Source organism: Platalea leucorodia, assembly GCF_965183815.1.
Source record: "Platalea leucorodia genome assembly, chromosome: 7".
NCBI lineage: Eukaryota > Metazoa > Chordata > Aves > Pelecaniformes > Threskiornithidae > Platalea > Platalea leucorodia.
In genome coordinates, this window is record NC_138829.1 from 39,619,727 (window position 1) to 39,638,714 (window position 18,988).

General features: G+C 47.8%; 1 protein-coding gene across 2 annotated transcripts in view; it reads left to right on the top strand.

Annotated features, from left to right (window-relative positions):
• Window positions 1-12,054, top strand: part of PLEKHD1 (pleckstrin homology and coiled-coil domain containing D1) — a gene marked incomplete at its 5' end in the record, with an annotated part of 30,011 nt that extends 17,957 nt beyond the window's left edge. The window contains 9 exons of one of the 2 annotated variants that reach the window (XM_082317593.1): window positions 1,796-1,890; window positions 2,837-2,930; window positions 4,258-4,436; window positions 5,187-5,319; window positions 6,537-6,681; window positions 8,730-8,879; window positions 9,636-9,734; window positions 10,129-10,252; window positions 10,726-12,054. In XM_082317593.1, the coding sequence (XP_082173719.1) occupies window positions 1,796-1,890; window positions 2,837-2,930; window positions 4,258-4,436; window positions 5,187-5,319; window positions 6,537-6,681; window positions 8,730-8,879; window positions 9,636-9,734; window positions 10,129-10,252; window positions 10,726-10,783 (1,077 nt within the window). In that variant the 3' untranslated portion in view covers window positions 10,784-12,054. The remainder of the gene's footprint in view (window positions 1-1,795; window positions 1,891-2,836; window positions 2,931-4,257; window positions 4,437-5,186; window positions 5,320-6,536; window positions 6,682-8,729; window positions 8,880-9,635; window positions 9,735-10,128; window positions 10,253-10,725) is intronic. The other variant, XM_082317592.1, reaches the window with a different exon arrangement.
• Window positions 12,055-18,988: the final 6,934 nt, after the last annotated feature.

Consider the following 18,988-nt stretch of genomic DNA (forward strand, 5'->3'; position numbering starts at 1 on the left):
TGGGTCCTGGAGGTGTATCCCTGCTCCCCTTCCCAGGCCCTTTCCATGCAGCGTGCTTTTCATTGTGTCTCCAGGAGGATCAGGGAGGAAGATCAGATTAAATTCATATTCACTGGGTTGAATTAAACACTTGTTATTTGGTACATTCAAGAGGACTCTGGCAATCAACTTGTCTGTCTCCCCGGTTAGAAAGCAAATAAACAGACCTGACATTGTTCTAGTGTAGAGATACCATTGTAAGAAACAAGGAGCAGCAAAAAGCAACGTGGTTTATTCTTTGGACACACCAGAGATGGGGAAAATAATAAATGTTGCACTAGGAAAAGCCCAAGAGACCACTCCCTTAGATGTGACTATTATACCTTAATTTATCAAGTTTATTATTGTTTTCCAAACTATTCCTGAATTACATTTGCTTAATATAATAAAAGTAGCTCATTCTCATATTTACACCAAATCTATACCATTTTTTATAGCACCATCATAAAGTTATTGCAAGATAGCTTTGCAAATGGGTTGTCCTACTACACGGTAGGAAATCCTGCATGGATGTAGACCACCACATTGCAATCTTGCAAACTGCCGCATGCTCTCTTTTCCAGTTAATCCAAAATGACTGTCGCTCCTCTTTAGCAAAAGACAGCAATGCTGACCTAGGCTTCTCAGGCCTGTGTTTTTCCTGTGTACGTTTCTGCAGAGCTGAAGTCCAAAGGTGGCTTGGACACTCCTTTAGGGCTAAGCCACTTCGGCCTTTGCAGGGAGACATCCCTTTCTGGTGCGGTAGCCTGCTGCACAACCCACAGCCATAGGGAGGGAAACGCCCTTGTCTAAAGACTCTGGAACAAATCTCTGCTCTTACAGAGCCATGCGCAGTATCTCCATTGTCCACAAAGAGCAGATGGGGCCAGGTTAGTTTGAAGGAGTTTGTTACTGATGAAGGAATATAGCTCACTGAGCTGTGGCGGTCTGACCTGCTGTGAGCCTGAAGGCTTCAGAGCAATATGTTGGGAAAGCAGCTTGAACCATGTACCTGCACCATGGAGCAAGAGTCTTACTACGAATTTATCTGGTGTCAGTGCTGTTCTGTGACCTGCCTGGGCCTGCAGCAGGAGTTCTGCCTAGCAGTTAAGGCTGCTACCTGACCGGCAGCAGGACCCTCGCTGTACTTTGTCCCTGTCTCCATCTGCAGTAGGTCTCGGTACAACTGCTTCCTCTAGACTAGGGGAAGAGACTGTTTCACTGCTCGAGGATAGCTTGTGGTATTCAGTGCTCTTTAAGCATGGTTTTATTAGTACAAAGATAGTGACAGGCTGATTAAACTGTGCAAAGCTGTAACTGTGCAGTTCGTGTTTTCCTGTCCCAGTGGGGATGGGAAGCAGGGCTGAGCTAGCAGAAATATCACACTTCAGGCGTAGCGGTGCTTGGGCTGTCACGTTCTTGTCTGGGCTTTCTGTACCTGCACATGTGGGTGCCTGGAAGTGGTACATGCATGTTGAGTCCAGCTTTCCCAGGGAGCTTTGGACCTTCTCTATACGTGCAGCAGAGCTGATCTGTGCAGGGAGCATGTCTGGGATTTCCAGGTGCCTGGTAACCTGGCTGGGACTTCTGGATGTCTGGAAATCCTCAGCCAACCTTCAATCCCTTCTAATTGCCCCTGGACAAAAGTGTGGTGGAATCGGATGCTCCGTGGCTCTACATAGCTCAGGTTAAAAGTCCCAGGCATTGCTAACATGGAAGCTTTTCCTAACTGTCAGTGTGTCAGCAGAGTACATTCTTGTCTTCTCTTTCGGTCCAGGAACTCGAGCGTCTGAACCAGGTCCTGGAAGCAGAGAAGCACCGGTTTGAAGAGGTGGTACGGGAGCTGCGGCTGGAGCAGGAACAGATCAGACGGTAAGGCGGCAAACTGCGCAGGGCAGGAAAAGGACACGAATTCCTGCACTGGGCAGAAGTGCTGCTGTGGTGGTGAATCAGAACAGTTCATAAAATCCACCTATTTTGTGCATGTAGGAAAGAGATAAATGCTATATGGACCGAAACAGGAACAGTTGAGATCTGTTTACCTGCACTTGCTACCACTTGTGTAACCAATAGAATACAGCTTAGTTTCATTTTGCGTTCAGGGCTTCAGCAACTTCATTTTCAAATGGCTGTGACATGAGCAAACCTCAGATTAGTTGGGGTAGCATGGCAACGGAAAGTGCTAGAGGATTTCAGAGAGGCAATTAGTTTGATTGACTGACCAGCCATGTGGGTTCCAGACATCTGAATCTGGTTTTCCACCATTAGCTGAATGACATGGGTGGATGATGAAGTTGCCTCACTGAGAATAATTTTGTCATTTTAAGAGTTACACTATGCAAAATATGAACAGCAAATCTATTTAGAAAGGGAAGGATCCAAGTGCTTTGCCCTGAGTGTTGAAAGGGCATGTTTTGCCATTGCCCTCTTTTTTTTTTTTCCTTTTCTCTCCCTAAATAACATCTCAGAAAAGCCAGTGTGATTTTGCAAACCATTTTTGTTTTCATAGATCTACATCTGCTTAGACATGACTGCCCTGTCTGAGCTCTTCCAGTTGCAACCGTGGCCCTGCCCTTGCTAGAGAAGCACACTAACAGTTGGTTTTGGTTTGACAATCAGGAGGCACAGTAAAATTCCTGGCCCCCATAGTGTGTCTGAGGCGTGATGCTTCCTGGCAAGCTCCTGACTCTCCAGGGCTGCCTGTACCAACCACCGGTCGCAGGTCCTGCACTAAGAGATCCACAGCCTGCGCAGCCTGAGCGCGGTCTGTGGGGCTAGTGTTCCCCTGCAATAGCTATCACCCTTTTTGCTTCTTTAGGGAGCTAGAGCTCACAGCCCGCTCCCTTAAAGGAGTGGAGGAAGAAAAGAAAGAGTTGCGAAGCCTGACACAGTCCTTACAGAAAACCCTAGAGGTGAGTGACCACTTCTCCCCTCTGAGTGACAGCGTTTTGGGAACAACCCATGAGAACTGACCAGGGCTGAAACCAATGCTGTCCCGTGGAATGAATCTAACATCCACTAGTGCCGGAGTTAAGTCCTGTGCGGATGAACAGGTTCATTCGGTAGCTGATATGACTGCCAAAATCCCCTGCAGAAAAGAACTAGAAGTGACACGGAGCCCAGCAGAACCAAACTTCTTCTCAGCAATACCAGGTGATGTGATGTAGGACAATAACCATAAGTTGCAGTTTGGGAAGCTCAGGTTGAACACTAGGGAGAGACTTTTCACCAGACAGGTAGGCAGGCAGTGGGAGCGGCTGAGGAACCTCCATCTCGGAAGGTTTTCACAACTCGACTGTAGAAAGCCACAGCTGACCATATCTTGCTGTGCTGACAGACCAGCTCTGAACAGGAGGCTGGACTAGAGCCTACCAGAGGGTCCCTTCCAGCCAACATGGCTATAAGTCTGTGATAACTTTCTGATGTTTTTTTTTTTTAACTGCAACTCCATAAGTCCTGGTGGAAATTGGAGCAGAGAAGCATTCCTTGTTCACAGAAGGGAGCATGGTTCCCAGGGAATCATGTACCACATGAGAATTTAGGAAATGGAGTGCTGATGTATTAAACCCTTTCCTTACTTGGTATCACTCTGGTGGATTGGTGGAAAGTGGCTTTTCTAAATGTATATTGTTTGTGAAATTTCCACACAGCTGGCCTTCTGAAGCCTCAATGTCATCCTTAATGTTCGAGTCAGATCCTGCAAGTTCGTCCAAAAATCTGTTGCTGATGTTCCTTTGAGCTCTTCTTCCCCACAGTTATGGGTATGAAAAAAGCTAGAAAGCTAGGGAAGGACCGTTCATGCCCTAGTTGCACACTGGTCAAACATTTCACAGGAAAACAGCATGATACATCCTATTAGCCCGCAGTTAGAAGTACCACAGAAGGGATGCCTCTAGTTCACACTGAGGAGCAAGGTGAGGAGGGAAGGCATGGAAGCTGCCTGCATCAGTGATGCACTAGGGAAGCACGAGGCTCCAGCCCCTGAGCTGGGTCCTTACTAGCATATCATGTCAAAGGAGCCTGCAGGTTCTTGCCCCCTTGCATACCGAAGGCTCTGGTGGAGGCTTGCTCCTCATGAGGCAGGTACGACATGAAAATCAGATTTTGTTATTCCTGTTTTTAACCTGAATGAGGCATGTGGATGTAAGGATGGAGGGACTCAATAGGGAGGAACCAGGCAGGAACAGGAGCAGAAATGTTAGACTTGGCTGATACTCACAATCTCTGCCTTTCTTCAAGGAGCTCTCCCTGGAAAAGCAGCAAATGCTGGAGATGCTGGAAGAAAATGAGAGCCAACTCCCACCTCCAACCAGCCCCAGCAAGGAGCAAAGCCCCATCTGGGGACTGCACTGCAGCCTGCGACAGATTGAAGAGAAGATGCAGCAACTTCTGGAGGAGAAACTCCTGGCAGAGAAGAGGTGAAGTGGGGGCAGGGGCTCTTACAGTGGTGCCAGAGACAGGGATGTGGGACAAGATGCAATCCAGTGTGAAGAGGGTGGTGGGAAAAGAGGTAGCTTTCCCCCTTGCAGGTGGGAGGCAATCAGAAAGGGTATGGCTAAATATTTCCAGGTTTAAAATTAGGATCACTTTAAAACTGTTCCCCTGTTTATCCTGAGACCTGCAGAGATGCAAGATCCTTTATAGTTTCCATTCTTGGGTGCGGTAAAGGGAAGAGGACGCTTCTGCCCTGCTCAGGCTTAGTGGTGCCAAATGACATTGACTATCTGCTGACTTGCTTTTTGTTTGCCAACACAAGTCTGGAAGCTTGTCTAGTTCCCATGGCAGGAGTTCAGGTTATAAATGCTTCAGAGGGGACAGAGTGAGGCAGGGCAGCTGAACTCCTTCCTGCTGCTTGGGCCTGCTCCTTTCCAATCAGGACTTAGGCACATGAATCCATTTGGTGTTTATGGACTTGTCCATAAGAAGTGTTTGGTGCTCCTGGACCTCGTCTGGGGGTTGAAAATGTTCCATTCAAGAACTGTCCACCTGGCTTTCTCCAGCGAGGCCTGTGTTATTGAACTGAAACACAGACAGCGCTCCTGTTAGCACCTCTTTGCTCAGGGCAGCCAGGTAGTTAAGCATGCCCCACCACGATCCTGAGCCCCTTCCTTCCTCTGAGTTGTGGTGGGGTGGGAATGGTCGTCTTCCTTTGCTGTGCCGTGCGCCAGGATGAAGGAGAATGAGGAGCGGTCCCGAGCGCTGGAGGAGGAGCGGGAGTTCTACTCTTCCCAGTCGCAAGCGCTGCAGAACTCGCTCTCGGAGCTGACCGCGGAGAAGCAGCAGACGGAGAGAGACCTCAAGGTATCCCCTGCACGTGTTGCATATTGCTGTCCCTGGGCCAGAGTTCTCTCATTTTCCCTTTCAGTTCATCCCCTATCAAGTGGGAGCCTTGATTTTATTTTGTTTTCATTTTGTGGTTGCAAATCTTCATTTGCTATGCTTCATATCATGGTAACACCTGAAGTTGCCATGTTTTATCTATGTAGCACTAGTATTTATTTTCTCATTCTGAGGCCAGATTAACCCATTCAGTAAAAGTCTTTTCATTTGCTACTGTGGAAGCATCATCTAAAGACGCAGGGAGGAAAAAAAGTAAAAGAGGAAAGTAGACACAATCAAGAATAAAGGTTATATCAAAGAAATGCTAATATGGACATTGCAGAACTGAGCAGAAATCTCCCCTCCTCACTTGTGCTCAGAGAATCAATCTTAAGATTTGTAAATCTTCAGGAACCTCTGCATGAACTTGGGTTCAAAAGCAGAGGAATGCAGGTGAGGTACCAGCCCTCCTTCATCATCCCAGTAATGGAAGATACCTTAATCTACACAAAGGTAATTGGACAAAGTGTGATATTTTATTTTAATCTAAATAATGTAAAGTTTATGCTTATTATTGGCTGTTTGACACTCAACCTCCTTCTACAAGTATTTTGTCCAAAAAACCCCCAATTCTTCTTTTTCCTGCACCTCCAAGATTTTCTTATTCTGTAACCTTCCACCTGGCCAAACTAAAGATAAGTTGAACTAAGCTGTATTAGTTATTCTCATTTCCTAAGCTACTACTGATATTATCTTTTATTTCTAACTTTTCCTGTGTTTTGTTTCTGAAACTAAGTACTGTACACCCCTTTGTGGGAACTGACTGCCTTTATCTCAAGTCTGTCTTAGCTGGAAAGAAGTCCTTCCATTCCTGCTCACCTGCAAGTACTTGCATAAGCACAAATTTACGTGCTGAAATACCATCTCTGATTCCACGTGGTTCGTACAATGAGAGGGAAGCGGTGAAAATGAAAGTCAGAGTAAAGGAGAATTACTAAAATAATCTGGACTTCAAATTCAGTTCTGTCTGAAGACATGAGGAACAACTTTTATGTTGTCTTACAATATTTCTATTGGTTTTCCTTACTGTTGTCTTTTCATTTTCATCTGCTTTGTGGATCCCTCACAGACCTTGTGAGTTAGCAGGATGGTTACTGAGATGCAAGCTGTTTTTCAGCAATGCTTATTCTCTTCCTTAGGCTGAGGTGAAGGTGCGCATGGATCTGGAGAAGAGACTGAGAGAAGCCGAGGAAGCGTTGCAGAGCTTGGAGCAAGGCTTAAATTCTCTGGATTGCAACAAGGAGAAGGAGGAGAAGATGAAAGCAGATGTCAGTAACTTAAGAAGTCAGTCAGTCATCCATCCTCTTACTAATCAGCAAGCTCTGAGAGAGGAAATATTTCTACCCATCTTCCTAGATGGAAAAAGAAGTTCCCAAATTAGCACAGCTGCACATAATGTGCTCTCCCAACTCCTTGTACCTCAACCACACCTCCCTTTTGAGGAGCCAGAACATGCTATGCGGGCACTTAGTGTTTTGCCCTCAAAGGAGGGCAAAATTATCCCAGCCTTCGCTGTTGGGTGGAAGACAAACCTAGGGGCAGCAATGAGCAAATGCTTTCCAAAATGTCAAACAGGGAAGCTGTGGCAGAGCTGTAAAGACTGACTAGGTCTGGGTTATAGAGTTTCCTCTGATTTCTCTCAAGATAATCTTTTTCCAGCCTTGGTTACGAGAACATCAGCAGTTTAAGGAGGACCGTGGTTGCTGTAGCAACATGCTGGTAGGTGACCCAGCAGGTGAAGTTTGGATCCTTACTCAGAGCTGAATCACTGCATCAGCCCAGCACTGCTGTGCTGAGATGATTGCAGTCCACAGGTCAGGTGTAAGACTCAGGTTCCTCACAGCCTTACTTTTTTTTTGTTTTTTGTTTTTTGTTTTTTGGTTTTTTTTTGTGTTTTTTTTTTTTTTTTTTTTTTTTTGTGTGTGTGTGTGTGTAAGATGGGGCATTACCCTAGCATCTGGCTTGAGTCAGGTTTGGGAATTGACATTAGCAGCTTCAATTTTAGGTGAAGTCTTCCTTGTTTTCCATCCTCAGGTATAGTGCAGGGGGAAGCTGTTATGAAGATGCTGTATCTGTACAGTTAAGGCTTCCTTTCAGTGAAAGGTGAATACATTGGGCCAATACAGAAAAGTCAAACACTCCTGTGGCATTCTGAGCACTCTTACGTATATAAGTATAAATACGTGTATAAATAGTTTATATATATATACACACACATATTTATAATTTATATATAAAAATATATGTAAATAAAATAAGTATTACTCAGTAGTTTCTACATGAGATTTCTAAACTGAAACAAAAGGGCATGAGTTTGAACTTAATCCCACTGGCTCAGAGCCATAGTAAGAAAACAGAGCTAAAGTGGATGTGTTGAGCTCAGCATTCAACTAGAGCTGAGCTATCTGCACAGGGCCTAAGTAACCTCTGGCACTGAATGTCTCCTGACACTCATTTCCAATCTTAGATTTTGGGCGATATTTTCTTCAAAAGAGTAAAAATGTACTGATGAGTAAAACGCTAGAGAAAGTGAGGGACCAGGAATGTTTTCTTTAATGTCAGTCCCAGCACAGATTGCCTCAGTCCTTCCAAGCGATTCCTGCAGCTCTGCCCTGCCCTTTCATGTAAGAGTTGGGGTGCATTAGCATGTGAGCCCTCTTAACAGCAAGGGACCAGTGACAGGCAGGAGGACAGCAAGACTGAATGGCAGAAGATATGCCAGACCATAAGAGGTGAAATGGGCCAGGAAAAGCAGTTTGTGTGGCAGATTGGGACAAAATAACATTGTCAGAGTTTGGACATGGGGCTTTGCATGGAGCCTGTTATGTATATGTGTATGTTGTAGTATTTGCTATGCTTATTAAGAAATCTCTGGCCATGTATGGCCTGGGTGTGTGTGCCCATGCTGGTGTTGCCAACACCTCCCTTTCTGCAGTTACACTTGATTGGTTTTAGAAGTCCTTCAAAGAAAGTGTGACAAGCAAGGCTTCGGACCTCTCCGTTGCAAGAGAGTTGAGAAGTTTTATCATAATATCAGAGGCTTTTGGCAGCTGAATCATGAGCAGTTGTGGGAATGATTGATGGGGAATGGATGGTTGCAGTTCTTTCTATAATTAGAGTATGCATTTGTTGGGGACTGGAGGTTTTTGGCACCTTGAACTTGTTCATTCTGATGGTATTCTGGAGCTTCATGGATTGTTGTTCGTGAAGATCTAGGGAGGTGTTGAACGTTGTTACCTGGCTCAGCCCATCAGGGAGTGCAGTCCCTTGCAACTGGTTCACTGCTTGGAGTGTCTCTCCCGTCACTGCTCACAGTGGTGTCTTCTCCTCAGAGTTCTTTGAAGAGTGCATCCGCAATGCTGAGCTGGAGGCCAAGATGCCTGTGATCATGAAGAACTCTGTATACATCCACAAGGCTGCCACTCGTCGCATAAAGAGCTGCCGCTTCCACCGACGGAGAGCCAGTGCTTCATGGAATGACTGTAGGTATTGGGCAGCTTCTTACTCCATATTCTGCAGGAGCAGATGTATGCAGATGCAGCTGACAGAGCAGTTGTCGTGGTTTAACCCCAGCCAGCAACTAAGCACCACGCAGCCGCTCGCTCACTCCCCCCCAGTGGGATGGGGGAGAGAATCAGAAGGGCAAAAGGGAGAAAACTCGTGGGTTGAGATAAGAACAGTTTAATAATTGAAGTAAAATAAATTAGAACAGTTAAATAGGCAAAGCAAAAACCGTGCACGCAAACAAAACAAAACAAGGAATTCATTCACTACTTCCCATCGGCAGGCAGGTGTTCAGCCATCTCCAGGAAAGCAGGGCTCCATCACGCGTAATGGTTACTTGGGAAGACAAACGCCATCGCGCCTAATGTCCCCCTCCTTCCTCCTTCTTCCCCCAGCTTATATACTGAGCATGATGTCATATGGTATGGAATAGCCCTTGGGCCAGTCTGGGCCAGCTGTCCTGGCTGTGCCCCCTCCCAGCTTCTTGTGCACCCGGCAGAGCATGGGCAGTTGAAAAGTCCTTGACCAGTGTGAGCGCCACTTAGCACCTATTTAGAGACAGCTTAGCACTACTTAGCAAGAACCAAAGCATCAGTGTATCATCGACATTGTTCTCATCCTAAACCCAAAACACAGCCCCATACCGGCTACCAAGACGAAAATTAACTCTATCCCAGCTGAAACCAGGACAGCAGTGCAGTCTGCAAATGTGGTTCATATTTCATATTCCCTAGTAGTAGAATGGAGCTGCAGAGAAACTTGGAGCTTCCTTACCCAGAGAGCAGGTACTGAGTCTGCGTACTGGTTGCCTGTCCCTTCACATGTGTTGAAAGGTAATGGCTGAGATGGTTCTGGGCCCCTAAAAAAACATGCTCAAAGTTGACTTAATCTGAATGCTTAATCATAGACTGAGTTAGGTTGGAAGGGACACCTGGACATTGTCCAATCCCATTGAGTGCTCAGAGTGGCTACCTGCAAGGTTAGATCAGGTTCTACGTAGAACCCTAGATCAGAGGCAGCTGTAAAGAAGAAAAGTGTTTCCGTGCTGTCTGCATTTTCATCCTCTGAAAACAGTATGGTGAAGCTGTTAGAGTGCAATGGTTAGCTCATCCCTTGCCAGGCTCTCAGTCATGTTGATCGCATGGCTCTTGTGCTCTAGTGAAGCTTTGTCTTCAGTTTGTGTCCCTGACGGAGAGTGCTGACCTTTCTGTGCTACTCTTGTTTCAGTGAAGCAGTCCCAGTCCTTCATCTTCTCTCATGCAGAAGCTGAAAGCATTGAGGAGCTGAAAGAAGCAGCCAAAAGACTGAGCCGGAACCAGCACTTCAGGGAAACTGTCTATCAAATCATGAGGTCCCAAAAGGATTCTGCTTCAGGGGACCAAAAGTGACTCTTGTTGGGAGGGGGCTTCTGATCTCAACTTGCCATTCAGCTCTGCAAAAGTTACGCCATCAGGTGCTAGAGTCAGAAGGGAGATTTGCCCTTTGGTGGGGAAAGTGGAGGAAAGTTGCGTGTAGGCAATTCCCTCAGTTAGTGGCTTTGCTTTAGTTTGAATGCTCCCTGTAGCCTGGCAGAACTTCTCTGCTGATCACTCCAGATGTGTTTGCTTCAGCTGCTTACGTTAAGCCACGTTTTGCCAAGATACCACAGTCGGTGTTAAAGTGAACCACAGATGTAGCTTAGGAAGTGCCTCTTCTTTCCTTTCCTGTCTAGTCTGTCTGCCAAACACAAGTGCTTCTGAGAAAGCCCTTTATCAGCCCATGCTCCAGCTAGCGTAACCTCCCCCATCGGACACCACTCACCCTGCTCTGCCTGATCCCCTCTAGGAACTGGCTCGCTGCACACCCCCAGTCAATCAGCACTTCAGTGGGGCACATTTCCTGAAGACCGCAGCAGTCCCAGCCTCCCAAGCACAGGTAGTAATATCAAACACAGGGCAACCTCTTGTTGCTACATCATTTCAAGCAAGCAGTAGCAACACAAGGTGAAGACAACCTGAGGATGGTGTGGATTTGGCTCCTTGGCGTGTGCAGCCAAGAGCTTATAGGTAACCATTGACGCAAGCTGGAGGGAGGGTTGCATTGCGTTGACTGTGGGCAGAACATCCTGGGGCCACCTTTGCACTTTTTTTGCTTTGGGACATCTGGCTGTGTCACTGCCAGAAGGAGGAGCAGAGCTATGTGCTGCAGGAGGTGTTATCTATAGTCAGATTCAGTGTGGAGGAGCCTTTGACTCAGCTCTGATGGCTTCCTCATCACCTCTGTAAAACAAGCTGGAGGACAGGGGAGTGAGGAGTGTCCGGCAACAAAACCCACTACCACGTGGAGAATTAAACATTGCCAGCAACAAGCTGTCAGGGCTGTGGAGGTGGGGAAAGTCATTTCTGTATGTGCTACAGTGAACAGCCTGTGTCCAAGGCTTTGTACTGCTCTCTATCAGTCTTAATTGCAATCCAGGCTATCTTGGCCAAACTGGGACCTCTGGCAAGTCAAGGCTGGATTGGGAGAGGCGCTGTGGACAGCCTATTTCGAGGTGGGCTTCTGGCTGGCCTCTGTCCCCTCCCAAGTGCTCACCCTGTGGTTATTGCAGGGGAGGATTTGCCCTGCATGTTGTCATCTTGTATGTTAGGGGAGAGGAATGACTCTGTTGCGGAAACCTTGCAGCCTATTTTAAGCAAGCAGGTGGCTAATTGTTACCCGTGCTACAGTATCAGCACTGCCTGGTGCTCACAGAGCACACGGCAAGCGCGCTCAGAGTGACGCTGTTATCCCCCTGGTACAAATGGGGAAACAAAGGAATAAACAATACAAAGGGGAATGAAGTTAGCAGCAGAGGTAGTCAGGGCTGAAGTGCAGGTTTACTGAGGTTTTCAGGGCTGTACCCCTGCGTATTACATCGGTCCAGTGACACTGGGGTAGCTGCTTACCTGTCCCATGCAGACTGTGACACTGCCCAGTCCCAGGCTTTGGCTTCTGGCCACCTAAGTCGTTCCCTACCAATTCAGTGCTGTTTCTAGGGAGAAATCAGGGATGAGGCTGGGAAGGGTGCCCTGGCTTTCCAGCCAGAGGAGAGGCATTGATGCTGGGTGGAGGAGCGTACTGGGAGAGTGTGATGCTCCTGGAGGGAGTCACTCTGGTGTGACCAGAGGAAAAGCATTGATGGCACTGACCAGTATCTTTCTGCCAGGCAAGGGGAGGTTTTATACAATCAGAGGGTCCGGCACTGAAGGCTGACATTTTTGTGATGACAGGTGATGTGATAGGAAAAGAGTATTTGCATTCTTTCTTAGCATACCTGATCCTTCTGTGTTTTTTTTCTACTTGTGCTTGTGTGCTAGAAAGCCACAAATGAATTCTTGCTCCTACAAGGCTGAAGGGCTGTGAGAAAGCAATACAGAGTTGGTTTTCCCCTTTACACTGTCCTCACATCATCTCTGGCTATTTTCCAGTTACAAGGTCTATATTATGTGATGCTGGAAGGGACAGAAAAAAGGACAGCCAGGGAGCGTATCTGTAATTCAGGCAGTTAGGAAAATCACCCTGTGGCTTGTGAATGCAGCACCTTTGATCTATCTACCATCAAAAGCCACAATATCAGACTTTACAGAAGTATTGTACTCAGGAGGTAGCCACATCGGGTCTTCCTTTACTGTGCATATTGACAGCAATAAATAAATAAAAGTTATGCTGACACTAGAGTGAATTCCTGTGTGTTCTTGATACACTGTCACTGAAATGATGTTAAATTGCCTCTGCAGGAATTGAGACGAATCGTTGTGACAAGCTCATTTACTGCCAGTGCACTTCCTCTGCTTCACTGAGTTGTTGTGTTACGTACTTAACATCACCTCTCAAAAGGACTGGCTGTATGTAAAATGCTTTCACCCTTGCTACCCCCTTCCACTTTTAAAATGTGTATAAAGTTAAAGCCAGTGTATCAAATCTAAAGAGGAAATCACCCACTTGCTTACCTGAAGCCAATGAGCAGCACTCTGTGTGACCAGCAAGGCATGCCCTAAGCCACCTGCGGCAAGGTGCTTGCCATCAGTCCTTCCTTGCTGCAGATACTAGTCCTGCAGAGGGATCTACTACCCTGTAAGCTCCCTGGCAGAGTCAGCATGGAGCTGGGTCTATGCACCACAGCATCTTGATTAAGTGACCATCTCCTTATTCTGTTTGAAAGGACACAGAATTACTGATTTCAATGTTGTCTGTGTATTTTTAATGCAACGGAGTAACAGGAAGATGGCTTAGGGAGCAGCCCACCTCTGTTCAAATAACCTTCACTAGTAATCCTGGGTCAGAGTGCTTTCTCTTACTGGGAAAACTGGGAACGAGATGAGAACTCCCTCCACTGAGGAGAGTTCCCTAAACTGTCCCCTTGTGTCCGAGGATAGGAGAAGATATAGGATTGTTTGCACCTCTAAGATTTCTCTTCAGAAGTTGCAGAACAGCTAGACTGGGTCTCAGAAGCCTGTGGCCATTCTTCCACCACCTCCACCTTCTGGCTGTCATCTGGGAACTTCTCTTCCCTCTGAAGACTTTTCTTGTTGTCCCCTTCAGAGACACTTTAAAAATATGGTTTCACTTGCAGATACTGCCAAACATAAAGCCTGCTGATCCTCTTCTGCGTCATATTGCCTGCTTTTCACAGTGTGAATGGTGGCTCCCGCTAAGGTCAATTTAAGGGTTAATTTCATCCTCTACATAAGATGCACGAAGCCTCCAGGCTGTTTCACTCCCTGCTGTAGAAGAGTGGTTCCTGCTGAAGGACAGGGCTTTGGTGGCTCCCCTGGTGCTTGCTGCCCAAGGCTTTGCACTTGCACAGAAGTAAACGGCAGAGAAAGGAAGGCAGCGCCAGCCCCGCTGCCTCCAACATGTGCTGCTTCTAAAGCAGAGAAAGTGGACAAGAAATGGAAACTGCCCTCGGGGTCAGAAGTCATTAATAAAGGATAAACAGTTGCTGGTGCGTGTTAGGCATTGCTGTGCACGGCATACAAGGGACACAGGCTGGTAGCAATTTTCAGCTACAGAGCATGGCTTTTTTTTTTTTTAGCTCAAGATGGTAGGCAGGCTTTCTGTTTAGGACATTAGTGTGACATTAGTGTACTTCGTTGGAGATAAGATGATAGTTTTTCACAGAAATAGTCTGTTTTGAATGCTTTTTCATGCAGTCACTTTCTGTGGTTAGTGGAAGGACAGAGGATGGCTCATGTTGTGTCTAGTAAGAAGTTTGCTCTCAAGAAGGTGGCCATGCTCTGAAAGTTTTGTCCAAGGCTTAGCTTCAGGCAGGTCCTGGGTCTTGCCTGGAGACTCAGTGCTTCATTGTGCTGGTGTGACTGCAAAGGATGCTATTATTTTCAGCATCATCCACCTAATACACTTAGCACAAGGATAATTCTGCAGTTTTTCACCTAGTCCACACAAAATTTGTTATCCATCTAGTCTGAGTGTGGCCATGAATGGGAGAAATGACTGAGCCAGAGGAATCGGCTGTAGTCAGTCACCTGAGAGCTGGGTCTGAGGTGGCCTGTCAGGGTGACAGTCACCATGACCGGGGCCAGGTGGGACCACGAGCTCGGCAACCACGTGTGGTTTGTTGAACAACCTGCAGTGCCTTTCTTCCCACTGAGATAACATCCCTTCTTCTATATTCACTCGTTTACTTCTTAGTGCAGGCTTAACTCTAAATCTGAAATGGAGAAAGATCCAACTGAGTGCTTAGTCAGGTCTGTGGGTCCTTTCTGCTCCTTTTTGTCACCAGTACTAAGTGCAGGACATGCCATCTCTTTTTTTCAGTGTCGGCAGATCTGGCACTTCAGCAAAAGGAAAAATTATAAGGCCATTTTGTGGGAGTAGCAAAGGCACCTTTTGCGAACTCAGAGGTGTTGCAATAAATAACTCAGCAGGGCCATGTGCTCTCATTTTGCTGTATTATAAAAAGTGCAAACTTTGCATTGCTTAAAATAATAAGTGAACTCGCTTACTCTTGAGTTCTTCTTGACTGCACCCCTGCTTCGAACCTCTCTGTGGAAACCACCCAATAGCAGAGGAACAGGTCTTCTCTTAGAACTGCTGCTCCCATCAGTTTCTTCATCGTTAATTCTGAGGGCAGGAGAGAGCTCCATAGAGATCTCCATTTTCCTCCATATGTCAGCGGCTACCTGCAGGCGATGCCAGCCCTTGCTCCTCTGGCATCAGGAAAACAGGTTCTGGTTTTTGTTGGTTTTTTTTTTTGTTCTAAGCTCTGCAAAATAGGAGTAAATATTTTTAGCATCTCCATTTTAATAAGGGGTCTTGGAAACGAGCTGTTTATGGTGGGTGTGAGAAAATTGACTTGCTGCAATGGGATTAGGCCCTGTTCAGAAAAGGTGCTGGCTCTGTCAGCCCTGACGGAAGTGTGGCTGGAGGCTTGTGTTAGAGTCACTGCTGAAAGCACGGCCGCGAACAGGGCAACAGCACGTACAGCAGTTCTGTCTTTGGGAGGGCTGACAAGCGCTTAAGGACCCTGGGTGTCAGAAGAAGGCTGTGCTCTTAGGTGCAGTCATCTCAGTGGCATGCGAGGCTGTAAGAAGAATTAAAACCACATGGTAAGAAGGTGGGAATGCTGTGGCTTTTGTAGCAATACAGAGGAGCAGCCTTACTGGAAAGATTGCCAGAGAGGAGGGATTGTAACTCACTTGGGAATAACCACTGCTTTAATTTCTCCTTTCCTTTCCTGATTCTGCCAGAGGCACAACACTCGTGCTTGCTGCAGGCGAGAAGGTGAGGAGGCTTCACCAGGAATGAGGTTGAAAGGTAAGAGTGCAGCAGATGTGACTAAAAACTAGAGCACTGCTGATAGTGGGTTGGTGTGTTTAAAAACCAACCAAACAAAAATGTGTGCTGTGGCAAGTGCATCTCAACAAGCAGCAGAAGCTGTCCTATTTCTCAGTAAGCGAAAACCACCTTGAGTCCCAACTGGAGTCCAGTCCCAGGTGCTCAGAGAAAAGGGGTCTGCAGCCAAGGCCCTCTTTTCCTCTCCCCAGCTGCTGCTGAGCAAGACACTGTGAGAAAACACAGCCAAGCTTGCACTGGCATGGCCCAGCTGGGTTGCATGGACATGGCTTACAGTTGTTCTCCTTTGTGGGTAGCTGTGTGTATGCAGCGGCTGCTCAGGGGGTCAGAAGTCAGCCTTTGGGTGCTGGAAAGGTTTTGGGTATCTAAACGTTGACTGGAAGAGGTTGGAAATCCCTGCAACTCTTAATGGACTTGGATGTTCAGAAATTCCTCTAGCCTGGAGCAGCAGCCCTCTAGATCCCTCTCTGGTCAAGTGCACAGTACTTCAGACAGATGCTCCGACCCATGAAGGGATGAGGGGAATAGCAAGGAAGCCAGTGACTCTCTTTCTGGTTCTGCTCCTGCTCCTAAATTTCTCATGTTGTAGTTTCTCCCTGAACACAAACACAGAGCAGCTGTGGTTTAATGTGGAACTTATTTTAGAGTAAGAGAAACAAGGCAGGCTTCCTGTGCAGGCAGAGCTGGCTTTCTTCCTTGTGTAGGGGGAATGTGGGCTCCAAAATGAGGACAGAAAATTCCCAGCCATTCAAAGGTGTCTTGGATGGGTAAAATAAGTGTGCTTATCATATGTGCCAAGCTTGGATGAGGAGGAGTAGCAGGACACACTGTATTCAGAGTTTGAAGCCAGCCTGCAGTAAGGGAAGAACGAGTTTGTTTGGCGAGGGAGATGTTTTAGCCCCCTGCTTTGGCTGATGCTGAAGGAGCTAGGAGAGAACATGTCCACTAAGCCCATGTTCTCCTTTTAGCTTGTGACTGGCTCCTGGTGCTGGCAAGGGGCTGGGTTTAGTGACTGCTCACTACACCGAAAATCCTTCCAGCTGTGACCGACTGCTGCTGAGTAACAGCCTCCTTCAAAAGCAGTGGTGGTGGTTGTAGCTCCAGGGACCTGTAAGCAGCAAAGGATAAGCATGACACCCCTCCCACCTAAACTCACAGGGGCCCAATGTCACGGGAGCCTTTGGCTTCCCCTTGCAAGCAGGCATAAGCCCAGCTTGCAGCTCCATGCTGGCACCCAGGAGTGGAGAGCCCCACGCCCACTTCTTGAGCTGCTCCTGCAGCCCAGCCTCCCCACTGCCTCTGAACTGTTGGATTCCAGCATGCCAGGGCAGACTTCTGCCATTAAGCTTTCATCCAGCAGCGGCAGTGTGGAAGGAGGGGATTTAATGAGCCAGCCTTAGGAAAGGGCATTGGAAGCAGGCGTGGGAGCCATCCCATTCCCTTCCTGAAGGGAGAAGAGCATCTCCCTGTCCCTGCCCCGGCAGCGCTCTGCTGCAGGCACCCTGTTGAGCTCCTAAGTGCAGCGCAGGGAGGATCCAGAGGCTGGCTGTCAGAGGAGCTGCACGTGGCCTCTGCTTCATTCCCAGACCAGGACAGGGGAGAAGGGGAAGGGAGAACAGTTGCTTTCCAGGTGAATTGGAAGGAATGAGCAGACTTCACAGGGAAGCAAAGAATAGCTGTCGTGGATAGTGCCCTGCAAAGGAATAAAGTGTCCTGATAATCTTTTGTCCAGGCAGGAGGGAGGAGGCTTGAAAGATGTTTCTGGGCCTTGGTTCTGGTGTGTTCCCTGTACCAGGCATTTTGGTCCTGTCTGTACTTGAAGAGGGTTGCAAAGTTAGCAAACAAATTGCTTTACATGAGGAATATCCTCTCCCTCTCCCTCCCTGCTCTCCCCAGCTCCGAGCACGATGGGCAAGCCAACTTCTTCCCACCTTCCCCTCCAGCCCTCTCCCTCAGCTTTCCGTTTGCTCTTTGGCTAATTGTGGCTATCTTTCCGAGGTGGAAATTAGCATCACCCCCGGCACGCTTGGCGGGAGCCGTGGGAGGATGGTACTGCCCCAGGCAGAGGGGAAGCCCACCCCACCGCTGTCCCGGGCAGAGGGGGAGCCCACCCTGCCATGGTGGAGCTGGGGAGCCGCTCCGCTTGGAGAGTGCAAAGGAGGTGACACGTGGCCTGCAGACGATAGTAGCTGCTCATGCCTTTTTCATAATGCTGGCTTTCTGTCTAGAAAATATTATTCATCCTACTCACAAAGTCTTTCAGACTTGAGTGCTTCATGCAGAAAATGCGTAGAGATGGGCAGTGAGCACCCCGGGCTGTTAACCAGGCACCTTCCTTCCCTGTTTCACAGCCCACCTCACACACGGCTTTGGGCCAAGCCCTGCAGGTGCAGAGGTGGACAGGGAGGTGCCTGGTCCCCCCTCACCTCGCACCCTGCAGCGTGGGCCCTTTCGGGGTCTGCGTGCCAGGTCCTGTCCCAGTGTGTTTCACAGGGGTGGGGGCAGGCTGAGGAACCGGTGCCTCCGCCAAACCAGTCTGAGCCTTCGCTGGGAGGCTCAGGGGGCCAGTGCTTTAGCGAGTCGGCCAGCGTCATGTGTCCCTTGCAAGCTGCTAACGAGCGCTGAATCCGACTCACCTTTTCTCCACCACGTATTCACACATATATACATACATATGTGCACACACATGCATATATATATACACACACATATACATAAAAAGATGACATGCATATCTCAAATATATGTCATCTATCAAAAGAAATATTTCATAGTGAGGTCTTTTTTTATTTTTCTTGTTTTGCTTGAAAATAATTTACCCAAAAGAATTTCTGATTTTTCCTCTGATTTTCTTTCCTCATGGGCAGAAAGCAGAGTGGAAAGTTTTACCTTCAGGTGAAATGTGATGCGCTCTATAACTGAAGGTCACCCTGGAGGCCGTGTCTCTACTGTAGCTGCCATTGCCAGACCCACAGAGAAAGCAGCATGCGGGCAAATAGCCCTGGCAAGGACAACAGCATGGTAATCCTGCATGTAGGGACATATCTGCTCCTCCACCATACAGCAGCCAGGTTAACCATGGCCTCAGTTTTTCTGAGTCTTTCAGTGACCTGCTCAAGACATGCAGCCGAGCATCCTTCCCGCTCCCCTGGACGAGGGTCGGTGGTGGCAGCTCCCTGCCAGCACGGCCGGGCGCGCAGCTCCTGTGTGCGGAGCGGTGCCAGTGAAGGGGGCAAGCAGGCTGTTCCAGGGC